The sequence below is a fragment of the Callospermophilus lateralis genome, chromosome 5 (assembly GCF_048772815.1).
Source record: "Callospermophilus lateralis isolate mCalLat2 chromosome 5, mCalLat2.hap1, whole genome shotgun sequence".
NCBI lineage: Eukaryota > Metazoa > Chordata > Mammalia > Rodentia > Sciuridae > Callospermophilus > Callospermophilus lateralis.
This window is the reverse complement of record NC_135309.1, coordinates 55900735-55927599: the sequence shown is the minus strand read 5'-3', so window position 1 is coordinate 55927599 and position 26865 is coordinate 55900735. Positions and strand designations below refer to the sequence as shown.

At 37.8% G+C, this 26865-nt stretch overlaps 1 protein-coding gene across 2 annotated transcripts in view; it reads right to left on the bottom strand.

Moving 5' to 3' along the window:
* The window catches only part of Snx24 (sorting nexin 24), a 159857-nt gene that overhangs the window by 55486 nt on the left and 77506 nt on the right, over positions 1 to 26865 (bottom strand). For both annotated transcript variants that reach the window (XM_077109385.1, XM_076855893.1), the window contains exons 2-3: positions 19441 to 19524; positions 7212 to 7316 (exon numbers count right to left, since the gene is read on the bottom strand). In XM_077109385.1, coding sequence (XP_076965500.1) covers positions 7212 to 7316; positions 19441 to 19524 — 189 coding nt within the window. The remainder of the gene's footprint in view (positions 1 to 7211; positions 7317 to 19440; positions 19525 to 26865) is intronic.

Below are 26865 nucleotides of genomic sequence, written 5' to 3'. Positions count from 1 at the left end.
AAGAAAAGAAAAAAGAAAAAGCTGGGTACTCAGTGGTGAAGCACCTCTGGGTTCCACCCCCAGTTTGTGTGTGTGTGTGTGTGTGTGTGTGTGTGTCTCAAAATGGATCCATGGCCTAAATGTACAACCAAAAACTATAAAACTCTTAAAAGAGAAAACAGAGGGAAAAACCAAAATCATGGTACTAAAATTGGCAATGATTTTATGAATATGACACCAAAGACACAGAAAACAAAAGAAAATACAAATGGGACTTTATGAACATGTAAAAAATATTCTGCATCAAAAGACATTGCCAACATAAAAGGGCAAAGCACAGAATGGGAGAATATATTTGCAAATTATATTATAAAATAAAAGATTAATATCCAGAATATACAAAAAGGTTCTAAAATTCAGCAATGTAAAAACAATCTACTAACTTTTTTGGGTGGTGGAGACTAGGGATTGAATGCAGAGGTGCTCTACCACTGAACCCCATCCCCAGCCCTTTTTAAATTTTGAGACAGGGTCTCACTGAGTTGCTTAGGGCCTTGCTTAGTTTGCTGAGGGTGGTTTTGAACTCGAAATCCTCCTAGCTCAGTCTTCTGCTGCAGGATTACTGCACCCAGCAAACTACTGATTCTTAATATGGCAAAATATTTTAACAGACATCCTCCAAAAGAGATATACAAATGACCAATAAAAAACATGGAAAAGAAGAATAAAACTTGAGAACATTATATTAAACAAAATAAGTCAAACTGAGAAAGTCAAGGGTCATAAGTTTGTTTGTTTTTTTTTTTTTTCATATGTGGAAGCTAGAGAGGGAAAAAGGAAAAGAAATGTATGGGAGAGGATTTCTCATGAAAATCAAAGAGAGATCAGTATAAGAAAAGGAACAGGGGGAGGAAGGAGGTAAGGGAAAGGGGAAACAATATTGAACAGTATTGAATTGGGAACAATATTGAACTGCTATATGATATAGATGTATGAATATGTAATAATGAATTCTACTATTATGCATATTTAAAATTAGGGGGGCATGGAAAGGTGCTTAACATGCATAATCATTAGGGAAACAAGACAAAATTGTCATGAGGTAATACCTCATATTCATTAGTATAGCAACTGTCAAAAAATAAAAATAACTAGTGTTAGAAGGGATATGAAGAAAATGGAAGCTTTGTCGTTGCTGGTGAAAATCTAAAATGGTATAGCCACTGTGGACAATAGTACAACAGTTCCTCAAAAGCTAAAAATAGAATTACCACAAGAGTCAGCTATTCTACTTCTGGGTATACATCTAAAAGAGCTGAAAGCAGGGTCTCAAGAGCTGTTGTACACACATGTTCAAAATGGCACTGTTTATAGGAGCTAAAATGTGGAAGCAATTCAAGTGTTAATCAACAGATGGATAGGCAAAATGTGGTATATACATACAACGAAATATTGTGTGATCTTAAAAAGGAAGGGAATTGTAACACATACTACAACACAGATGAACTTAGAGGACTTTATGCTAAGGGAAATAATCTGGTCACAAAGGCAAATACTCTCTGGGTAGTCAGAATCATAAAGTCGGAAAGTAGAAAGGTGGTGGCCCATCAGGCTCTGGGGTTAACGGGGATGGAGAAACTGTTCAGGGAAGACAGAATTTAAATTGTGCAAGATGAAAAGAATTTGGGGAATGGATACTGATGATGGTTGTGAAAAAAATATAAAGTGCATGTGAAGTTTCTGCACTTAAAAGAACTGTGCACTTAAAAATGGTTAAGACAAATGGATTAAAGACTTAATGTATGACATGAAACTACTAAAAGAAACACAGAATAAATGCTTCAGGATGTTGGAAAGAGCAAAATATCTTTATGTTAGTCTCCAAAAGCACAGTAAACAAAAGCCAAAATAAGACAAATAGGATTATATCAAACTAAACAGCTTCTGCATAGTAAAGGAAACAATTGACAGAGCTGAGACAACCTATAGAATGAGAGAAAATATTTGTGAACTATATATCTAACATGAGAGTGAAGTCCAGACCACATAAGCAACACCAAAAACTCAACAGCAGAAACCAAAGAGCCCACTTAAAAATGAGCAACAGCTCTAATTAGTTGTTTATCCAAAGAAGATATATGAATGGCCAAAAGATAAAAATACATGAAAATGATCAACATCACTAATCATCAAGGCAAATCAAAACCACAATGAGATCATCTCACTCCAGGTAGGATGGTTATTATTAAAAAAAAAAAAAAGACAAAGGACAAAACATGCTGGTGAAGAAACAGAATCCCTTACATAGTGTTGATAGGAATGTAAATTTGTACAGTCATCATGGAAAATAGTATAGAGAATCCTCAAAAAATTAAAAATAGAACAATCATATGATTCAGTTCTCTCTCTCCTGTATACATATCTGAAGTAAATAAAATGAGTATGTCCAAGACACGTGCAATTCCATATTTCCTGCAGTAGTGTTTATAATAGTTAACAAATAAAAACAAACGGTCTATCAACTGATGAATGGATAAAGAAAGTGTGGTATATGGAATGGAATATTATTCGGCCATAAAAAGTATGAATTTCTATCATTTGTGACAACATGGATTAATCTGAAGGGTATTATTTTAAGTGAAATAATCAAGGCACAGAAAAATACCGTAAGATCTCATTCATATGTGGGATCTTAAAAAGTTGATGTCATGAAAGTTAAAAGTAGAACAGCGGTTACCAGAGGATAGGAGGTGTACATGCAGAGAGGTTGATCAATAAGTACTGAGTTATCTGAACATCACTGTTTTCTGGAGTGTGCACTTGCTGGTTGCCTCTGCTCCTCCACTCACACCCAGGACATTCCTTTTTCTTTTACCAAGAACACCCTAGTTATTTCTTATGAAAATGACCCAACCTCACCCCTAGCTTCAAGAGTAGAATCTGACTAGCCACAGTGAGGTTCATAGGTAGGCACACGTGCAAAGATAAACCAACGAGACCAGGAAGACTTCTAAGGAAAGGCACTTTCTCCTTCTTCCATTGTACTACTAAAAGAGACCCTACTCTTCCCTAGGGCTCTGGTGTATTTGATAACAGTAGGAGAGGTCTGGAACCACTGTAGTCCTTTTGTATCAGAAAGGGGCCCAATGAAGCTTGTACCATGGAAAACAGAAAAGAGAAATGAATAAAATAACTATGATTACTTAACTGAGATATGGTTCAAGGCTCCTCTGAAGCTAGATCTACCCTTTTGCCTCAAATACCACAAGTGCCTGATGAATGCTTATCTTTAAGCAAAAACTCTGTATATGCATATAACATTTCTCATTAAATCAGTGTAAAATATTAACTTGTTTTTATCTTCCAGTTAAGACATCTCCTAAAGTAGATGACTTTCTAGTACAAATGGACTTCAATTAGAATGATTCAGCTTAAGAGTTTTCAACCTAACAATGGTGCAAAGGTTATATGCATCCTGTAGAAATGGTACCTCTAATTTTGAATTTTGGTCTTTTTCTCAGGCTAGCAATATGTGGTATGACACTCTCATGATACTGGATAGGAGCAGTGAGCTAAGGCTCCCAGCCAGCCATGTGACTGTGGTGTATACATCAATACTCTAAAGTTTACTCCTGTGTTGATAAGTTGTGATGCTGGAAGGTCAGGTGTGTCAAATGCATTTCAACTTATGATATCTTCAACTTATGATGGGTTTAATCAGGAAATAACCCTATCATAAATTGAAGCACATCTGTATATATAATTTGGAAAACAAAAATTTGCTTCTTCATAAAATTTTTATTTGGCATGAATTTTTTATTGGAATTAAAACGAATTAGTGTTCTTCCATTCATGTAGAAAGACCTTGTTTTACTTAATTCCACTTTTACATGGATCAATTCCCTCATTCGTGAAACCTCAGGGAGTTTGTCTGGGGAAGAAGATGAACACAACTAAGAGCTAGGTTTCCTGGGATAGATTTTCTATTCAATACGTAGAAAATTATTCTCGAAAATGAAATTAATAATCACTGTTCATCAGATAGAATGCCATACTTCAAATCACTCATATGTCCAATGTAACTTTTAACCTCTCATTGGCTTAGTTTTTTTGTTCTAAGATACTGTGTGTTCTTTGATATTTAATTTTTTAAAATAATTTGTTTTTAACCAAATGATTTAAAAATGTTAAGTAGGAAAGTGATCATGGTTCAAAAATGTACTTACAAAATGTTTTAAAAACTTACTAAATAGCATTGTATTATTTCTTTTTCTTTCTTTCTTTTCTTTTTTTAATTCCTAAGTAAGTAATGGTAAGTAATACTAAATAGCCATAGCTGTCATTGTTACATTGTTAGACTATGAGGAAATAACCATTTCCAAATCTGGCAGAAGTTTTGGAAAGTAAACGGCACTGATTAAGCCCATCATCTACATGCTACAAGAGAATTATTTAAGTATCATGGAGATTGCATGTTACTTTTATTTGTTGTGTATCCTTTTTTTCCCCTTTAAGACGTAAGATTTCTACTGGAGGAAAAAAAAAGTAGCTTTTGGGCTGGGGCTGGGGCTGGGGCTGTGGCTCAGTGGTACAGCACTTGTCTAGCATGCATGAGGCACTGGGTTCGTTTGATCCTCAGCACCACATAAAAATAAAATAAAGGTATTGTGTCCACCTACAACTAAAAAATAAATGTTTTTTAAAATTATTTTTTAAAAATCATATGTCTATCTATCAAGGGAGTTGGGTTGGTAGTTTATGATTATAAAGTATTTGTTTTTAATCTACTTAAAGACATATGCAAAGGCTAAAAATTTTTACCTAATTTAGAAAATCTACAATATACAAGGAAAAAAGACTAAACTGGTCATTAGGAAACTAAAATTCCAGTCCAAATCTTTTAACTAGTAATTCCAGGAGAAAGCAAGTTTCTGAACAGCATTAGACCAAGTTTCTCCGTCTCTAACAGGAAAGAGCATCCTGGGCTCTCGTAGGAGTGCAGAAGGTTGCTCTCTCAAGAAGAGAAAAAGGTTTTTCTCTGACCCTCACAAGAGCTGATCTGCCTGTTTTACGTGTGGGAAATCAAGGTCAGAGGGGTGATCCTGAACATACCTGAAGGGTAGGAGGCAAGCTGGAGAAAACGTAGCAGCTAAGCTCCTGTTGAGCTTGGGGTACAAGTACTTTCTGAGGTTCACGGGCCAAATCAGGAGCACTCTCTTCAGACAGACTAGCAGCAAGAGGGTGCCTGCTGAGGAGGGCTCAGGGGCACCCCCTCCCTGGGGTTGAGACTAATATGTAACTGGAGCTAGACAAGCAAGCAAAAGAAACGGTAATATTATCTTATTTAAAAACTTTAATACTAAAAATCAAGAAATGACCCCTAGCCAGGGTCTGCTTTTCACCTGGGATTAATAAAGCATTTACATTCATCTCTGCAACTTCCGGCTAACTCCTCTGCGGGCAGATAGAATCAGGTAGAAAAGGAAGAAGAACTCCCTTGAACTCCTCTGGGGAATGAAGTGACAACAAACTGAATATTAAAAGCACAACAGGAAACAAGCCTTCTCGGCCCTTCAACCACATCTTTCAAGCCCTATTTCTGAGAATAGAAAATTCTAAGCTCAATTTGAGTATCACTATAAACTCCTCTCTGTGCCAGATGATTTTATCCACATATTTATATCCAAAGTACAAACAACTTAAAATGTTTACACTGAGTAGTAATGGAAGTCATGTGTCAAATACAATGGGGGGAAAGAATAAAGCTTTCCTTGGAACGAAAGCTTGAAGATATACAATATCTGTGGAAAATCTGGCTTACAAATGAAAATGCATTGTTTACCTATGCTATTTAATTATAGAGAACATGCATTTTTACCCTTTGCATACAATTTCTGAAGTCTTGTTTTTTTGGGTTTTGGTTTGTTTTTTTGCTCTGAAGTGTTGCCTGAAGCTATGGGAGTCACGTAGAGTCTGGGGAACACGGCCACACACACATTCCTGTGATTGGTGATCCCCGTTTCCTTTAAGCTGTTTCACCCTCAGGGAGAGACGGTGAAGAATCCTTCCACCAAGGCCAAAAGAAAAAGAGCGAGAACAGTGAGGAAAGTCCCCCTCACACATCCCAGCTGCCTCGAGCATGCCAGTGTGTGAAGACCAGGCCAACTACAGGGGGCCAGGAGAAGACCTCTGCCATCTGAGAGCAGTTCTCTGAGTTTATCACCAAGCACAGTCTCTCCTCAGCATCGAATCACCAGTGATTCAGGCACAACCATCCACAACCATCCTCTGTGGAGGAAAAAGCACAGTGGCTTTACACATTCCCTCCTTTTCCTATGATATTAAAGGAAGAGCATAGTTGTGGCTGCTTATTTCCCTGATGGAACATGTCTTGGAAGAATTCCTAACTCTTAGTGAAGTCCAGCTCCTTTTTTTTTTGAGAGGCAAGATTTCACTGCTCCTGCCCTGTCTGCCTCAGTCATTCCCACACATGGATCCTCTCTGGCTCAGGTGAGGAGCACTAGCTGACCTCAGGTGGCCCATCCCGCCCCTGCCCTGAGCATTGCCTTGGACTCGTGTTTTGTTTTCACTGAATATTTATCACAGGCCTCTGGAGCTTTTGGTTTTAAGTTCAGAGAAGCTGAAACTGTTCAGCCTTTTCCCTTTGCTTTTCATTCACTGGTGGATAGTGCCTTGGTCTCACTCAGGTAGTTCTGCTTCTCCTCTGCTGCAGAAGAGCTCCTAATGCGTTCTTCCTACACAGAGACTCTAATTTTCAAAGAAGGAGGTGCTTCGTTAGAGGTGATACCCCCATTCTCAGTGTGATTCTATAGGTATGTTAGTGGGGTCCACTAAAAATTCACTTTTTATTACTAAACCAATCTGTCCCCAAACACCCAAAACCTGAAGGCTGGGGCTGCTATGAGGAAGCAATAAAGAGGGGAGAAAAAAAAAAACACAAAAACAAAGTGGTTGTAGAGGTGAGTTTAAAAAATGGATAGGTCCTCTTTATGTCAGTTTTTCCCTTTGTACCATATTTTCACTTCCCCATAGCAAAAACCAATTTTAAATAGAAACTAATTAGAATCAATGAACCAACAACATTTTATAATTATAAAACTTCCCTTATTTTGCTTCTTTATATATTTTTGTATCACTCTCATATACTCTTAAAAATAGTAAGACATACAACTATTTAGGTTATATTAACTGAGGATCTAAACATATCTTACCTGTAAATATGTTTCCAAACCTTGTCGTCGCTGTTCCAAAACTTTTGGGACCCAGTTTCTGACATGTTTAGAAGGGATTTCTGGAGTTTTTATACATTTCTTAAGCTATAAAGACAAGAATATGAGAGAAAAAATTATAATGACATATGAGCAGGGAACCAATAAAAGAAAGTAAAACACTGTTATAGCCAATAATAATAATAATAATAATAATAATAATAATAATAATAATAAAAGGTGGGGAGAAGATAAGTATGCTGGAATTTTGTCAAAAAATTCGTTACTTAATTGTCCTAACTGTTCAGATTTTAGAACAAGAATGTTGTGTTCTGGTAGTTGTTACTATTGGGGATATTTCATATTGAAATTACTTTTCCTGAAAAAAGCAAAAGTTCAGTAAACAAGACAAAAAGTAAAAAAAAAAAAAAAGTTTTAAAAATCTATTTATTTTGTAAAAGAAATCAATGGAACAAATTTTGTTTCAAGTAATTTTCTGATAAAAAGTCTTCCCACATATTTTTCACCTAAGAAAGCAAAACCAAATACAATTGTTTATAACCACTGTCCCTAGAAATGCCACATGAATTAGACCATATTGCTTGCAGAGGTTCTTGACAATTCTATAATGGAATAGAGGATAATCTTTCCAACATCCCTAACAATTAAATTCATATTCTGTTCATGAAAACTCAATGATAGTTCTTAGCTACTTCTTCTTAGGCAGCAGTTTCAGGAAACAATATAAAGAAAATTCTGTTCAAAGTTGAGTTACAGTTGCCTGTGGTAGGCAGAATAATTTCCTTCCCCCATAGATGACCAAATCCTAAACCTGTGAATGTTACCTTATATGGCAAAAGGGATTTTGCAGATTTGGTTAAATTAATGATTTTAAAACAGGTAGATTATCCTAGATCATCAGGGCAGGCTCGATGTAATCACAAGGATCCTTACAAAAGGGAGGCAGGAGGGTCGGAGCCAGAAAAAGACTGAAAGATGCCAGGGGACTGGCTTTGAAATGAGAGACCCCAAACCCAGGCAACCTCTAGAAGCTGGAACAGATGTTGCCCTATGGCCTCCAGAAGGAACACAATCCTATTGACTACCTGGATGTTAGTTAGCCCAGTAAAACTCACTTTGGACTTCTGAGCTCAAGAAGTGCAAGATCATAAATTTGTGTTATCTTAAGTCACTTCATTTATGATACTACATTACCAGTAGGACACTAATAGATTGCCTCTAAAAATAGAGTGAATCTCAATGGTCCAATTCAAGATTTGGAAAAACCTGCAAAGGTTCCCTCTTCCCAACACATGCAAAGAAAAAAGCATCATAATGAATAAGAAAATGCACACAATTAAATTAAATTAAAATGCACACAATTAAATTAAAAGTGTTGAGGCCAAGCCTGTGTGGCCTCCTCCCTTCTTCCAAATACCACTGAAATCACAGTATGAAGGCAATGGCTGCAAACTCAAAAATCTATTCTTCCTTAACAACAGAACTCCTATATAACTTGGGAAAATAAAGTATTTCATTATTAGCTAAAAATCTAAATTTCCCAATGCCTCTTGAGGATAGTGGAAGCCAATGCAATATAATCAGAAGCCACAGCAAAAGACTTTCCATAAAAACACTTTCCACGTGAACCAGACTCAACTGGCTGCACCTTCAGTCCCATGCCCCCTCTTCACCCTTTTCATGCCTAGCATATGCCTATGCAACTGTAAACATTGATTTCCATGAGGGAATTCTAAAGATAGAGGACAGGTGTTCTAAATGACTAAGGAGAAAGAAAAGGCCAGGGTGCAGGACAGTCTCCTGGAGCAGTCATATCAACTCTGGATTGCCCATTGCCAGGCTTTTTTTGAGAGAAAAAAACAAATCCCCTTTTAAAAAAGGTTACTGATGCCTGGATTTAATCTTGATAGTGTTTTTTTAAAAAAAGCAAGGAGCCATAGGGAATGGGACACAGAAAAATAATGAGACTGAGACAGAGAGGCAGCCCTATATTCCACACACTCAGTAGAAGGAGCAGATTTATGTATTCAAGACAGAGAATACCTGGAATAATTAATCTAGTTGGATGAGCAATCAAGGTTCAGTTTCACAGGAAAACCAGCACTATGAAAGAAAAGGAACCAAAACAACAACAACAACAAATGGAATAACTAATCCCAAAAGAAACAGATGCATCAAATAACGGGTGAGAGCTTTAACAATTTGTTTTATTACCTGCAGAAAGACTTGAGAAGACATGCTTCTATATATAAAAAAATAAGAGGTCACTATGAATGAAGAGACAATCAGAAAGGAGGAAAGATCTTCTGAAAATTTAAAAAATGACCCAAATAAAAAAAAGCGGTAGAATACAAAATCATGGAAATCTTCCAAAATGTAGAACAAAGGAAAGAAAGGGTCAATGAAATGATAAAACAATAAAGAGAATAAATTCAGGATGTTTGAAATTAGACTTAATAATCCATTAAGAATAGAATGGAACCCAGACATAAAAATCACTTTCATATGACCTAAAAAAAGAGTATGTCTTCAGATTAAGAATTAATTGGGTGTCAGCATAATATATTATATGTCTGTTGGGATTTCAGAACATCAATGATAGAGAGAGGACAGGGGAAAACATGAGGTCACAAACAGGGGAAACACGTCTCTGGTGGCAACTGATTCTTCAACAGCAACAATGGATGCGGGAAGATACCCCAAAGATTTCACCTGAAAACGCACTTCCACAACCAACCACACTACCAATCAAGTGAGAGAATGAAGGCATTTTCAGACATGCAGACTCAGAACATTCATTTCCTATGCCTTGTTTGAGAACTTAATTCCAGAAAACAGAGCTTAACACAAAGAGGAGAAGAAATAGCATTAGAACTCATAGCTCTGCCCCTTTGGGGTGGAAATACAAAGATGGCAGAAGAGGCCTAAAGAACAACCAGTTTGGGTTGTAGTAGAAAGTCCATGGATCTGGGGAGGGGAGCTATCCAAAGTGAGGTTAGTTCCATGAAGTAAATAGTAAGTTCTAGAATTTATTAAAGCACATTATTCTTTCACCAGTCAGAAAAAAGTTCCAGAGAAAATGGAGCCCCTGAAGGTAGTCATGGAATATTCAACAGATTGAGCTCTTTCATGCTCCTGGGTGCTGGGGACATTTCTGCTGCATACAGCTTACATAAACAGTAACAATTAACAATAAATGTAACAAACAGTAAGCAGTTGATAAAACAGGACAAAGACAGCCGACATCAGAAAGGGGGTAGCCTTTGGGAAGGCCTGTGTGAGGTGGGAGAATCTAGGAGCAACCTGAATCATGTTTGTGAGGGACCCAGGTGTGGAGCTGGAGAAATGTTACAGGAGTGACAGGCTTGAGGTATTCAAAACCAGAAAGCAGGAGTTGGGCTGGATGAGAGGTGGCAGTGCCAGATACTGCAAGGCAGGAAGCTGGTATGTGATATGATTTTGACTTTAAGGAATACATGCTGGGTTCCAGGAGCAATATGGATGACCCAGGGCCTGGAGTAAGAGTAGGGAGAACAGTCAGAAGCGCCTACAGAAACCCAGGCAAAAGGTGATGGTGCTTATGACTGCGTGCTGGCCGTGGAGATGGCAGATGGAAGGTCACGGGGTGTGTGTGCAAAGTAGAAGCAATTAGGATAGCTCTAAGACAGATCTTCCCTCTTAAGTATTTTCTTTCTTTCTTTCTTTCTTTCTTTTAAAATTTTTTTGTAGTTGCAGATGAACAGAATGCCTTTATTTGTTTAGTTTTATGTGGTGCTAAGGATCAAACCCCAGTGCCTCACACATGGTAGGCAAGCACTCTGCCATTGAGGTATAGCCCCAGCCCCTTTCTTAGGTTTTTTAATTTCCCTGGCAGCCCTTCTATGAGTGACCTGGTAGTCACCTTACTGAAAAGTAGTAGATTGGGATAAGTGGCTCATGGACTAATTTTCCCCTCAAATCCACTGTCCCTGTGTTCTACAGAATACAACTCCTGATCCTCAGGTGAGTATGTGGCCATTCATAATAAGGAACACATTTCCCAAACCCTCCTCCCCCTCAAGCTATGTGTGGCTATGTGACAGAATTCTGGTCACAGGTAGCTAAACAAACATATATGTGCAACTTTCAGGAAGCGTTCTCAAAGGTAGGGCTACTGCCTTTTCTTTTTCCCCTTCTGCTAGCTAAACTACCCACACAGTAGTAGCCACCTTTGATGATAAGGCAGAAGCTTCATATTGAGAATGGACAACAACAAAAGCCCAGGTCCCTGATGATCACAAAACTGCCTCAACAGCCCAGGCATTCACGTGAGAAAGGAGCAAAGTGAGATTTGTTAATGTCACCATTGTTTTGATTTTAGAGTCACTTTGACCAAATCTAATCCCACATGAATACGGGAATGTGGCTGCCATTGCTAGCTGCCTGCCCAATACTCATTCCCTCTTTGTAAACCAAAAACCAAAAGTTCACCACTACCATCAACAACTAAAAAAAAAAAAATGTCATTTAGAGTGCCAACATGCTGAGTTAAAACTCTTGAATTTCTAAGTTCCCCTGTAATTACAGTGGCATACGACAGGGTTGTGAATGAAATGCAGCACAAGTCTACTAGGCAGTGTTCCTATTTTCTCACAAGAAGCAATATTTCTTTCTGCCAGGAATGCAGAAGCAATGCCGGGAAGGATGGCAGCTATGTTATAACTATAGGGTAAAAATCAACTGTGAAGGTAAGGCTGGTGAAGCAGGATTACAGGAGTCCGGAATGTGATGTAGTGGAATTGCTCCATCACCTGGGACTGCTTACTTTTAATTTTCTTGTGTGCAAGAATAATAAAACTCTTTCTTCCTCAAGAAATCCAGTTAAGTTTCTATTGTATGCAACCAGAGATACTCCTAACATATCCTTTGTTCTGTTTGGAGATGCCCCACAGGCACCCAGGTTGGGGTGATGGGTAATCAGTTGTAGAAGGTCTGTAAACATGGGAATCAGAATGTAGAAGTATATTTACAGCCATGGAACTACAGGAGATGAAAGCAGGAGTTAGGTCCAAATGAAGGAAAAGGGCCCATGGTTCAGATGCCCTACAGAGCCCCCTCACCCTGTGAAGACCTTGGGGCAGTTACCTCCATGACCACCTTGTGTTCTATAAGCCTCAGTCATAGCAGGCTGCCATGCTGTGAGAGTATCACCTGGCTGGGACCCAAGGGTGCTCTCTGGGAGCTGAAACCTACCTTTGGCCAACAGCCACCAAAAAAACAAAAAAGAAAGAAAGAAAGGGGTGGGGGACTCCGTGTTGCAACTACAAGGCATGGAAGTCCACCTGAATGACCTCAGAAGAAAGACTCTGAGCTTCGGAGTCCATAGCCTTGGTCAGCACCTTGATTTCAGCCAGGTGGGATGCTCAGCAGAGAATCCAGGACCCCGGGGCCTGGCCTCCCGACCCACAGAGACTTGGAGATAATTTCTGTTGTTTTAAGCTTATATGTCTGTGGTTGTGGTAATTTATTATGCTGCAATGGAAAAATACAAGGAGGGCCAAGGCTGAGAGACCCAACTCTAAGGGAGGGCAGAGGGTGGGGGAAGAGTGAAAAGCAAGTTCTTTAGAAAAATGTTTCAAGAAGAGGGGGCAGGGCACGACCAGACCACACAATGACCATAGGTACTGGAGAGGAGGGGTACCAAGGGAAGCATGGGATTCCCTAGAAGGACTCCTGAGAGGAAGAGTACGGTCGGATGGACACGGAGGGGGCTGGTGGCCTAAGGTGGGCTCTGTTCTGTAAAAGGGGTTCACCTACTGTTACCTGTTCACCTACTGACCGATCCAGGGCTGGGGGAAGAGGACAGTGCCAGAGAGGAGGAGGGAGGAATTCAGCACTGCCTGCGAGGGAACAGACAGCTATCTCATCTCTGTACTACTTGAGGGATTTCACCAAGAATGAGGTCCAGATGCTCAATTTTTCTGTGGTAATAAGCTTGCTAAGTTTCCATTTACACACATAGAAATTTCCTTTGAAATTATTGAATCACAATTTGTCTTATATTTCAGAAAATCAACTCCATTATCTGTCTCCTCTCTCTTTTGATTTTTTTTTTTTTTTTGAATCCCACTGATATAGCACTGAAAAGATTTTTCCTTTTTATTTATGTGAGCAGTGCTGAGGAAGCCCATCATCGCCGCGGCCGGACCTATGACACTGGCGGGTGAGTAATGGATTGCTTTAGATGAGAGACAAACCCGGGGACAATGCGTTTCCAGTAGGGCTCAGCTGCTTGCAAGATGAATACTCCTCTGCCGCTTCCTCCGATGATTAACTGTCCCGGCCCAGCCGCGTCCAGGCACATGGCCTTTCTGATCCACGCAGATAAGTACCAGATTCCACGATACCCGCAAACACAATCCGCTTCTCCTGGTGCCACCGCTTCCTTTTCCTTACTATCCTGTTAGGATCTACATAGAACTTACTCTGTATAGACGCTGGCATACACATTGGTTAGAAAAAAATCAACCATGTTCCACAGAAAGGATGGGAAATACTTTTACCAAAACACATGAACAAAAACAATGGAAAAGAAAAGAATTTAAAGTAGCAAGATGACCCTCCCCGCATATTGTCACCCGCATTCTCTCAGGGTTCCCTTTAGAGACAGTGCATGACGTGATACTCTTGGTCTGATCCCATGCAGCAGTTTTCTGGTTCTTCTGAAATGTGTGCTTCATTAAATTAAATAGAAGAGAATGCACTATTTGACTCAAGCCCAATGTAGGCAATAACAAAAATGAGGACAGTTAATGTGAAAGAGAACCAGCACCATGTTTCACTGAAAACTTTGGTGAATAAAAAGGGTGGGCTGGAACTGACAGAAAACAGCTGGGAAGGCAGGAAAACTAAAATATGCTTAACAGTTTGCATTGCAGGGAAGGTTTTCCTGCCCGTGCATGAGATCTGGGGTCTACAAAGGTAAAACTCCTCTCAAGCACCAACATTGAAAATAGTAAATTAATTGGCTGTCGGGGGTCATGGACAGGGGCAGATGGGGCATAGGGGAGGCATTTACAAGCTTAAGGGCCCACAGAAGACTTGCTTGACCTGTAGAAAGGGCACCCTGCTACAAAGAATGAGGGAGGGGGGCCTTGCTTTGTTTCAGGGTAGCAGTGGGGTTTTTCCTATCCTGTGCTAGCACAGTGGGAGCTATGAAGGAACCAGGTAGGTCTATTGGGACCAGCAGTCAAACTTCAGTGGAATAAACTTCCACATGAAAATGTTCAGGGAGTTCTTCAAATATCCCATTTGCCAAATATTCATTCAATGCCTAATATATGCCCAACACTCTAACAGCAAGAAAGATACAAAAGATAAGGCTTGGTCCCTCCTTTAAAACAAAATTATCTTTTAATTTGACAAAATTTAGGGATGACTAAGTTTTAGTTATCTTAGATGTTTTGAGTGTTTAAGTAGAAATTTCTATTCTAAATGGAAGAGATTCCAGGACAAAGACATTAGGGAACCAAGGAAGCTGACATGGAAGAAGGAGAAACTGACACATCTTGGATTGGTTGGAATGGTCAGAACACAGAAGGATGTTCATCCTGACAAGAGAGAGAGGTGGTGATTTTCACAGCAGATACCTGGGTGCAGGGAGAGACAGAGTGGCTGGGCTGACATTTTCTTAGGAGGAGCAGTGAGAAATAAGAACAGCCCAGCAAAGAGTTGAGGAAGACAGAATAATTGTTTTCTCAATGATGCCCAAGAATCCCTAAAGCCTAGGATCTAAAAATATATTCCCTTATATGGAAAAGGGAGCTTTACAGATGAGATTTACACAAAGGATCTTGAAATAGGATGCCTTTCCTGGATTACTGGGCTCAGTGCTACCACAGGGGGAGGCAGGTGTGTCAAAATCAAAGAGAGGAGATGTGACAGCAGATGTTATGGTGGAAGCAGAAGCTGGAGGAACGTGATTGCTGGCTTTGAAGATGAAACAGGACCATGAACCTCAAAGCTGGAAAAGGCAAACTGGTTCTCTCCTAAAGGCCCCCGGAAAGAATGTAGTCCTGCCAAACCATTTGGAGTGAAATAATAAAGGCATGTTGGTTTAAGCCATTAAGTGCTTGGTGACACTTAGTGTTCTAGTGACACTAGGATACCATTTGAGGTTTAAGAATAGGGGCCTTGAGAGTCAATGTCTACGGTGTGGCAGACAATACAGGCCTTTTTCAGAATGAGTGCAAGAATTGAGATGGAAATGGTGCTTTAGGAAAACTGCATGCAGCCGAGAATGGAAAGAAGACAGGAATCAGAAATGGGTAATGCAACACTAATCCTCAGTAGCTCTGGACTGGAATGGTGGGAGTACACAATGAAAAATAAAATGGTATATGTTATAGATATTTGGAAGAGTGAATCAACAGGACTTAGTGACATTCTGGATGATGCAGGCAAGAGAATGTAGGAAAGCACTTCGAGGCTTAAAACCTTGAGCGGTATGGCTCTACACCTTGTGGGTGTATGTGTGTGATAGGTGAGAGGGGCCGTGTCATAAGTAATTTCTTTAAAAATATAACCCACAATAGAATTTATCAAACATGAACCAGGATTAAGATCCTCTGGTGGGCTGGTTTAATAAGCAGATTTCTGAGCTGCATCAGAGTCTGACTGGCATCCTGAAATCAGCACTTAGATGGTCCAGAGTTCACACTTGAAAAAATAACAATCTATGGAAACTTTAAAAAAAAAAAAAAGAATCAAATACTCATCACAGTTCTAAAAGAAATGACAAATTTAAAAGAGTAAAAATGGACATATTATAAAACATAAAAATATAAAACTTTTTTCAAATTAAAATAACTTCATAACCAAAATTAAATAGCCACTAGGTAAAATATACTTTCAGCAAATGACTAATATTTTATTTCAAGGCCACCCAAACTAATAAGCAAAAACAATAAGACCAGGTAGCTAAATGAGAACACACATAAATAGAGAACTTGAAAAAAAAGCTACAACTATTAAGTAAACTAAAGAGATACCAATTCAACAACAATAAGGCATGTGTGCTGCCAAATAAACAAACACAATTTTTGAAGGAATAAAGTTCAAGTTAATGGGGTGCTGTGAGCCTTACACTATCATGCTTGCCAGTTACATTAAAAATCTGCCATGGGGCTGTGGCTGTAGCTCAGTGGTAGAGCACTTGCCTAGCACGTGTGAGGCACTGAATTTGATCCTCAGTACCACATAAAACTAAATAAAATAAAGGTATTGTGTCCATCTACAAATACAAAAAAATAATTTTGAAAAGAGTTCAGTTTATAATTTAAAAGCAAGTTGAAGGGAGAAAAACAACGCACACATAGAAAGAAATTCTTACATTTTTCCAAATGTTAGAAAAACAATTCTAAGAAAGATGTAAACAGTACTTTAACAAGTTCAATTACAAAAGTTCAGGAGAAGTAATAAGCATTAAGGACTTTCTTTAACACTACCCAAACTGTCAAGTAGGTAATGGTTTTAGTTTCTGCCTTTAAATCAGCAATGACAATCAGCTAGGCGGCATTTTGTGTGTTTGTGTGTTGCTGTGGTGCCTGGACAGAAGCTATTCATTCATTATCCTAAAGGTGCAAAGCACTTGCAAATAGCTCATATGTTATTTAGAGTCAACTTGGGGACGCTGGTTAAACACTTTAAGCAAAAAGTGAAATGTAATGTCAAAGGTAAGAAAAATCAAGATAGGTGAGAGAATAAATTACATACACTGCAGAAATAGTTGAATATTTCAAGAAATTAAATGACAATCGATTCAACTACATTTAAAGGAACATAATTCTTAGTAAACATATAATATTCATAACCTGTTACAAAATTCAAATATGGAAAACTGTAAAAAGAGAATGAGGCCACACATGGACAACAGAATCAATAAAGCTGTGTACAATATTTGGATTAATTTTTTACCCATTTAATCCTTAGCACACACTTTTATAATTAAGATTACAGAATGATTTTTCTTTTTACATCTTACTATTACTTTATTTAATTGCTTTTATAGTTAGCATTTTGTGAAATCTAATACAGTCAAATGGGGCAACTTTACCTATTTAATAGAAGTAAAGGTGACTTTTCTAGCAGTGGCTATCACCTCTAGAATGCAGAAGATTAGATAGTGCATCCCAACTAAAACTCTGCCCCACAAACCTATTTTTGTCTCTATGTCCCTGTAATGATATCACAAATATTTTAACAAGGCTGCTAGAAATATGCAAAATTGAAGAATTTGAGAATTTGTATTGTTTTAACTCTAGCAGACTTTGTTATGGAATTATGAGACTAGCTAAAATTATTAATAGAACTGTAGAAATTGAGAGGAGAGCAAGTCGTAGTAAATCTAGGAATTTTTTTCTGATTTCAAATACCTAAAAATTGCCTAGATCACTGGGGAGAAGGTCTTTTGCTGCAGAGGAAAACAAACTGAATTAGAGAAGAGGGTGAGTGAGCCTCCACTCCAGCAGCCTGGGCAGCCTGCTCAGAGCTGGCCTAATTGGCAATCACCCAGCTGTGCTTCTTCCCAGTATCTGGAGAGAAGAGCTGGGCTTTGTCGGGTCATGCAGTACTGGGTGCTGACCCAGGCAGTTAGGAAGGAACCTACACATGACAGGTTGCCCAGTCCAGACTGGTTGGCAGAAGATGAGTGGGGTGTGGGGGGAGAGCTGGTCTTACTCTCTCTCCCTGGAGAGACTAAGTTCATTAGGTATCCAGCAGAACCTCTCCAGAGCCTGTTTTCTCCAAAAAATGAATGAAAACAGAATTCCATGAGAAGGAAGTGAGACCTAGATTTCAAGTTTGTTTTTCTTTGAGCCTCTGGAATTGGTGCTTTGGAAAAATTGCTGGCAAAACCTGGCCTAAATAGCTATTCACCTGTAATTCTTTTTTTTTTTTTTTTTTTTGAAAGTGAACCTGAGCTTAACAAAATTTGAACTGGGGGATTCATTGTGAATTATCCCTTGCTGTCCTAACAGAGAAGCATACAGACAACCTGGAGCTCCCCTTAAAGGAAAACAGAGAGCAACAGGCTCACTAACCTCCCAACAATATTCTGTTACAGTTTATACTCAATTCTCCATTTTTCTGATTAAACACAGTGGGAAAACTTAATTTGAAAAAAAAATGTTTAAAAAGTTTAAATACAGAGTTAGTACACCATCACAAATTATTTATGCAATGATATTTCCCAGAAAATTGAAGAGGTCATTAATGAAATCTTTTTAAAAAAATGACTCTCTTTCTTAATATGTACTCAGTATCTAATCATCTAACTTCTCACCTAACCAATAAGGAGACTGAATTATGTCATACATTGTATGTGTATGTATATATTTTATATATACAGTCCATGTGGGTGGGTAAATATATATACACACACTGACATGTACATATATATTTTATTCATATGAAAAAAATAGTAAAATTGCACTGACTCATACATGGTTAGTTTTCTGAGAAATTTCACAAGGTATTTCTAATTAAGATAATTTCAGCATCCCAATAATAATTTGTAACCTGAAAAAAAAATAAATTTGGTTAAAAGATAAAAACTGTTCACTTTTCTGTTCATTACTGATCATTTTCCCCTACAACTCAGTTACTGCTTTTACATTCTGTTTCCTTTACATAAGACTTTTAGAGAAATAGATTCTAGAACTGAAACATCAGTCTTTTATAGTGGCCCTTTACAACTCAAAAGAAGGTGAGGATCTATGATCCTCTTTTGCATATGTTCCTCAGTCTTGAAAATGCATATACATGCATATTATCTTATCCAGGTACATATAAGTTGAGTTTAATATATTTTTTCCATAAAATGATAGTTTACTTTGTTTTTCACTTTTGCACAGAACAGTAAGTATATTTCATGGATAAAACAGGGTCTGGGTCTTATTCTTTCAGAAGCTATAACATCCAATGCAGTATACTACAAATGATTTGCAGCCTCAGATTTGTATACAGAAATGATCCTAAGAGAAACCCCATCTACACAAGAAGCACACCTTTAAGAGACTGAATAATCCATTTTAAAATGAAATTTACATCATGATAATAGAAACCATGTATACACAAGAAATATTAGTGGTCCTAGAACCACAGAAAGGAGTCTTAACATTATATCATCTGCCATATAGAGAAAAGAAGGCAAAGAACAAAAACCAAAGGTTACCTTTTTGTGCAAGGCATGAAATTCGCTGTACCTTTTTTCAACAAAATGTTTTCTTCCATTCATTAGCACTTCTATCTTAAACACCTAAGGAAAAAATTAAAGAGATTAATTCTACTAGTATAAAACCCTCAATTGTCTGATGCAGTAAGTTTGTGACCATGATATATTTCATCCCTTTAATTACAGTAGCTGATTCCCCCCAAACTCAGAAGGCTCAGGAGACCCTGGCCCAACAGCACTGATTAATGAGCACTCAAACGAAATATGCTCACAAACAAACTATAGCATTCTCCAAAAACGTGTCTTAAAACAAGGGAAACTTCAATGCATTGAAATGCTACTCAATTTTTTAACTGTTTTATTTTTAACCTTAAAATAACTTCATCAGATGATTATGATAATTTTGAAATGAAAGTGTGAGGCAACAGCAATACTCGGGTTAAAAAACTCAGACTTGCGGAAGTCCATTGGGGTATTTCAACAAAGCAGTACTGTGTCATCTGTAATACTGTCATGCAAACACTAGTGCATTTTAGGTTAATTTCTTCCTAACCTGCATATTCATCTCTAGCTCAGCTGGGCTTATTCGGCTGTTTGCAAAACAGGGAAAATGTAGTAAAGGCTCATTTTCCCTGCATGATGCAAGTGACAGCTTGTGCTCCTTCCTCCAGAAGGTTGAAAGGCCAGATGAAAAGGCTCTCTGGGTGCACTAATTAGTAGGCACTAACATGACATTTTCTTGATTCTTGGGTCAGTGGGTCAAGACTGGGAACAGGGATGAGAAATATTGTGAAATGCTCATGAAAATACAATGTTCAGGTTGAGCGGGGAGGGATGCTTGGCAGGAACTCAAGAGCAGGTGCTCTGTTATTCCAAGAGTTTACACATGAGCCTTGTTTTGCTAAGTGAGAGTTTGTAAATACCAAGATGAAAGAATATTGTTCAAGTACTTGGTAAGCCTCATTTCCTGTTTAAGTGACTTTTGGAAAGAAAAATAAGCTGTAGTTAAAATCACATGGCACTAAAGAATATTAAAAGCATACTTATTTTAAGCCTAAAAATAAGAACTATTCAAATTTAACATGTAAGATACAACATCACATGCTTTCATTCAAAAAATAGATCCCTATAGTTCTATATTTCTGCCTTATATGTAAATATGATTATTTTAGAAAGCCAGAAATTATGTCATGAAACATGAAGCATTTTTGTGCTTCCTTGAACTAGAAGCAAAATATTCTGTTGCCAATTTGGTTTACATAACCTGTTTTTAAATACATGGGAATTTTTACCAATTTAAAGAATATTTTATCTTAACATTTTGGTTTTTTTTTTTTTTTTCAAGAAATCTTCCTAAACAAATACTTTTCTTTGGTGAATTAATGAAAATATTTTCTTCAAAAAGCACATGCATATACTTCAAGCTCTCAGATACACATCCATTATTTTTTTAAAAAAAAAAATTCCATTTACTAATTCACAAAAGAAAACTATTCTTCTTCAAAGACTCTGCCAGAAATAGAATCAGGAAAACACCCTGAGAAACACAAACAAGAGCAACACAGTTTTAACTTGGGGCTTGGCTAATCGGCTGCAGAGTTCCCTTCTCAGTGTCAGGACCCTGATTTAAATCAGGACAATGTGGTAGCAATGAAAGTAGTTTCCATGTGCTGAGCCATGTGAAGTAAACGAAGATACGTTCTGGGTCTCGTTACTTGAGGCTTCATCACAAAGCCACCACTTTAATTGGCACATTTGTCACAGAATCCATATAGCAGAGAGAAGGCTGAAGACTCAGCCAGGCTCTCCATACTAGGTCAGCCCTTCAAGTGCCTCCTTGAAGGTGAAATTACAAGACATACTGAAATGGCTGCCCCAGGGAAGGTCACCCCTCCTCCTGATCAGAGGGTTCCAACACCAAAGCTCCACGATTCCTTTCCACCAGCACCAAGTTCACAGTGGAGGCAGAGGGATGGAGGATGCCTTCAGACACACAAGGAAAGTACGTGATAAACTTCAATGCTTTATCATGTTGCCTCTGGGAAAAACATCCAGAATACCCATACTGTTAAGACTTTTTTCTTCTCAATTCTGGGAAAACATCTTTAAAAGGAAGTTGGTTAACTAGGATTTCTATGGCCAAGAGAAGCAAAAAGTGGAACCATTTTCATAAACCCTATTTTCCTGAAGATCTGTACCAGACCTTTCTCTTTAGTTGTTCCGACTGTCAAACATCTAATCTCCCTGCTTCATAGAAAAAACTCTTTCTCACTTTGCTCTCCTGTCAGACTTCTAAGGTCACTACCTTAGAAGGCAGTGGCATCACTGGATGGTGTGGAACGGCACCCAGCACAGTATCTGGTATTTATTTGTTTATTTACTCAACAGATCTTCTCTGAGGGCCTAAAATGTGCCAGAGAGTTGTCCTAGGCTCTGGGATGCAGCAGTGATGAGGACAGACAAGAGCAAAGCCCTCATGGAGCTCCTGTCCTATGTAGTAGGGAGGCTGACCCCCCCCACACACACACGTGCACACACTTGCACACGGACACATATCATGATGCCCACATATAATGAGGGTCTGAAGAGCGGCACAGCAGGGTAAGAGACTGAGATTGACAAGTGAAGCTCAGACAGCGTGGTCAGGGAAGGCGGGGAGAGGAACAGAACCCTGAGGCAAACACCAGGAAATGGGGTGTACCAGAGTTAATATTTTTAGAAATGTAATAATATCCAGCACCCAATCAGATAAAAGTCACAAAATTAGACATCTCCCAATCAAAAAGAAGCAGGAAAACACAGCTCGTAATGAGAAGAAAAACCAATCGATCGAAACTGATTCAGAAATGACATTTGACAAAAGCACCTAACATTGTTTTTGTACAAAAACCGAGAAGAAATGCTGACGATGTTCAGTGGACATGTAAAAGGGAATGAGAAAAGACCCGAACAACAGGTTTGGGGCCAACTGGTGAAGTCACCAACGTTTGTGATAATGACATATTGGATGGATTAACAGCAGATTAGATGTTCCAAATGTGAAGGTTGTGATGAAGACCTGGTCATAGCAACTCTCCAAAATGAAACAGAGGAGGAAAAGCCCTAAAAAGTAGACAAAGAAACAGTCTAAGTGAACTATGAGACAACTCTAAACAGCGAACTGTGGAAGCCAAATCCCTAAAGGAGAAGAGAGATGGGGGCGGCAGGGGTGGTGAGGATACATGAAGACAAATATGTTTGAAGAAATCATGGCCAAAAATTTCCCCAATTTGATGGAAACTATAAACTTACAGATCCAAGATTAAGATCAATGGATTATGCACACAAGAAACACAATGGAAAAAACCCAAGGTGTTTTGTAATAGAATTGTTTTAAACCAGGAATAAAGAGAAAATCTGAAATGCAGGCAAGAAAAAAGAAAAAAAATTTAAAAAGTTATATTTGATTCATTCCACTATCTTTCCTTACACAGAAATAAAAAGGATAAAAGTCTGATAGCAATTTTCTCTATGATTACTATAAATAACCAAGATTCTATGTATATACATTTAAATTACTTTCTTTTTTATTTTTTGGCAGGAAAACCCACTCTATCATTAAGGATAAATGGCATGGGGGGCAAATTATATTTTCAAAAAGTATTTTTATAGAACTCACTATATGTAGGCCTTTCCAATCATGTTACTTATAGTAATAATTCATTTAATTCTCACAACAACTTTATAAAATAGGCACTATTATCCCTATTTCTCAGGTAAGGAAACAGATTAAGGAAATGGAGAGAATGAGCAACTGACTATAGTACAGCTACATTTTGATGCCTGCAGTTTGGCTGAATCTGTCTTAATCAGTGCACAACACTGACTCCTGACACACAGGCTCCCTAATAGAGTCCTCATCTAGGAAAAAGCAAACACCCCAAAGTAGGGGAAGCCCAGAAACATTTCTGGAGTGAAGACAGTATCTTCTTTCCAGGCTCTTTCCAAGCTTCTGGGTTTTGGAGGGGACTTTGCAGAACACAGAACACTTGGGGAAGATAGGAGAGTGGCATAAGATCTTTACTCCCAGAGGATATTTATTTATTTATTTATTTCTAGGTTTCTTCCTTTTGAATTTTTTTTAGATACATATGACAGTAGAGTGTATTTTGATATATTATACATACACTGAGTATAACTTATTCTAATTAGGATCCCATTCTTGTGGTTGTACATGATGTGGAATTACACTAGTCATGTATTCAGATCTGAACATAAAAAAGTTATGTTTGATTAATCCCATTGTCTTTCCTATTCCTATCTCCCGCCCTTCTCAGTATTCCCCTTTGTCAAATCCACTGAATTTCTATTCTCCATCCCCCCTTGTTGTGTGTTAGCATCCACATATCAGAGAGAACATTTAACCTTTGGTTTTGGGGGGATTGGCTTATTTCACTTAGCCTGATAGTCTCTACTTTCATATATTTGCTGACGAAAGTCATAAATACTCAATTGTTTTTATATATATATATATATATATATATATATATATATATATACACACACACACACACACACACACACACACACACACACACACATTTTCTTTATCCATTCATCTGGTGAAGGGCACCTAGGTTGGTTCCTAGCACCTGGCTTAGCTCTATATCTAGTATGAAGTAACTATATTTATGTGAGCTGCTATAAACATTGATGTGTTATTGTAGGTTTAACTCCTTTGGATATATACCAAGGAGTGGTATAAACAGGTCAAATGGTGGTTCCATTCCTAGTTTTTTAAGGAACATCTGCGCTGTTTCCCAGAGTGTTGCACCAAAGTGCACCAGCAATATATGAGTGTACCCTTTTTTCCACATCCTCACCAATAATTATTGATGCTTGTATTCTTGATAATTGCCATTTCACTTCTAAGTAAAATGGAATCTCAGTGTGATTTTAATTTACATTTCTCTAACTGCTAGAGATATTGAACTTTTTTTTCATATATTTGTTGACTGATTGTATTTCTTCTTCTGTGAAGTGCCTATTCAATTCCTTTGCTCATTACTGACTGAGTTATTTGGTTTTTTTGGAGTTAAGTTTTTTGAGTTCCTTATATTTCCAGATAGAGATTAATGCTCTATCTGAGGTGCAGGTGGTAAAGATTTTTCTCCCATTCTGTAGGCTCTCTCTTCACATTCTTGATTGTTTCCTTTGTTGTAAAGAAGCTTTTTAGTTTGATACCATCCCATTTATTGATTCTTGATTTTACTTCTTGTACTTTAGGAGTCTTGTTGAGGAACCTGGTTTGTAAGCCAATATAATGAAGAGTTAGGTCTGCATTTTCTTCTAGTAGATGCAGGGTATCTGATCTAATGCTTAAGTTCTTAATCCATTTTGAGGTGAGTTTTTGTAGGGGAGAGATGGGGGGTAACTTTCATTCTGCTATATATGGATTTCCAGTTTTCCCAGGAAAAACTGTAGTTGAAGAGGTTATCTTTCCTCCAATGTGTGTTTATGACTCCTTTTTCTGGTATGAAGTAACTATATTTATATGAGTTTAAGAGGACATTTAAAATCAGGACATTGGTCAATATAAAAAGCACACAACTCTGCAGGGCAGAGGTACTTTTTACAACAAAAATAGTATGTGCTCTTGGAAAAAAAATTAAAAGTTACAAAAGGATGTAAACTGAAAAGTATAAGACATTCAGATAAGGAATTTGTCCACATCCTTGCCAACTCAAAGTTTCCTTTCAAAAATTGTCCATACACATGTAAGTTCTGTATGTATAGATACATGTAGGAGGGGTTTTTCCTTACACACCTGAATACATACTATATAGTTAAACCACTTTATTTTTTCATGTAATACTTCTTAGACATCTTTACTGGTGTATTTTTTTTAAAGAGAAAGAGAGAGAGAGAGAGAGAATTTTAATATTTATTTTTCAGTTTTCGGTGGACACAACATCTTTGTTTGTATGTGGTGCTGAGGATCGAACCCGGGCCGCACACATGCCAGGCGAGCGCGCTACCACTTGAGCCACATCCCCAGCCCTTTACTGGTGTATTTTGACATACCTCATTCTTCAATTGCTACAAAGTACTCTTATATATAATATTCCTATGTATGATATTATCGTATCATAATTTATTTAGCTAGGATTTCAAGGTGGACATTAAATTTTTTCGTAGTCTTGTTGGAGAAAGAGAGAACATCCTTATCCCTAAGCATGTATGTATACACATACATACATACACAGGATGAATTATAAAACATTTTGTCAAATTTCCCTCCTCAAATGTTCTCCACTGTCATCAAAAGGATATGGAATTCCTGGCTCATCCTGACCAACACACACCATGAGTCACTCTGCCCAATCTGATGAGTAAAATGAGAACTGTTTGGCATATTTCAACAAAGTGTATGGCATGGTAGCACAAGGTGCCATTTAAACCATTTCACATAAAGCAGGATGGGACCCAACCTACCCATTTAGCTCTCCACTCCTGGGGACATCTTCCCTCAGAGGTTTACAGAAATCCCTCTGAACAAAGCAAGAGAAACTGCATGCAGTTAAATAAATGTGTTAACGCTTCCACTTAGAAACACTAATTATTTTGTTCATTTGACTAAATATTTGCCACAGTATCCGCAAACATTTTTAAGTCAAGAAAACTAAAATTAAAAAGAAAAGCAAATGACATTACTTTAAAGGGAAGATTCTGAAGTGTGGCTTTTAGTACATATCAGAGCCATTTTTTCCCCTTTGTGATAACACCTCTGAAATTATACTGGAAACAATGATAAAATATTTCAAAGTGTGGGTTTATACGTATCTAAGAAATAAATGTAAGCTGAGGAAGTACTTAATTCAATTTCCACCTTAAATGTCTCTCTCTTCTAGAAGCTCAGACCATACAAAGTTACTTCGCAATAAAGATAAACAAAAACAAAGTTTCCCTGGAACAAATTAGAAGCATCTAATAAATAATTCAATCAGAATGCAGTTCTATATAAAATTACAATTTTAAGTTCAATGTTCCAAGTAGTTTAAGTCAGCATATTGTCTGAGATAGACATGAAGGACAATTATCTGCTAAGGACATAGCTTTTCTTGTACTTATATGTTTATGTACATGCACACAGTCATGCACACACATGTGCTTGTACACATTGTATATTTAATACTTATTCAATCAGAGCAAGATGTGCCAAATATTGACTACAGGCCTGAAGTCAACAGATCTCTTTCTTGAGTAGAAATAAGCAATAAAAAAAATTGTTACTTCACTATAAAATTTAAATCTCTAAAGGAACTATTTATTATGTGCCTGTTGGGAGCCAGGTTCTCAACAAGTTATTAGTTCATAATACACAGTTTTTATGAGGGGGTGAAGGAAGAAAAAGGATCATTATTCAGTTATTAAGTAAATTTACAG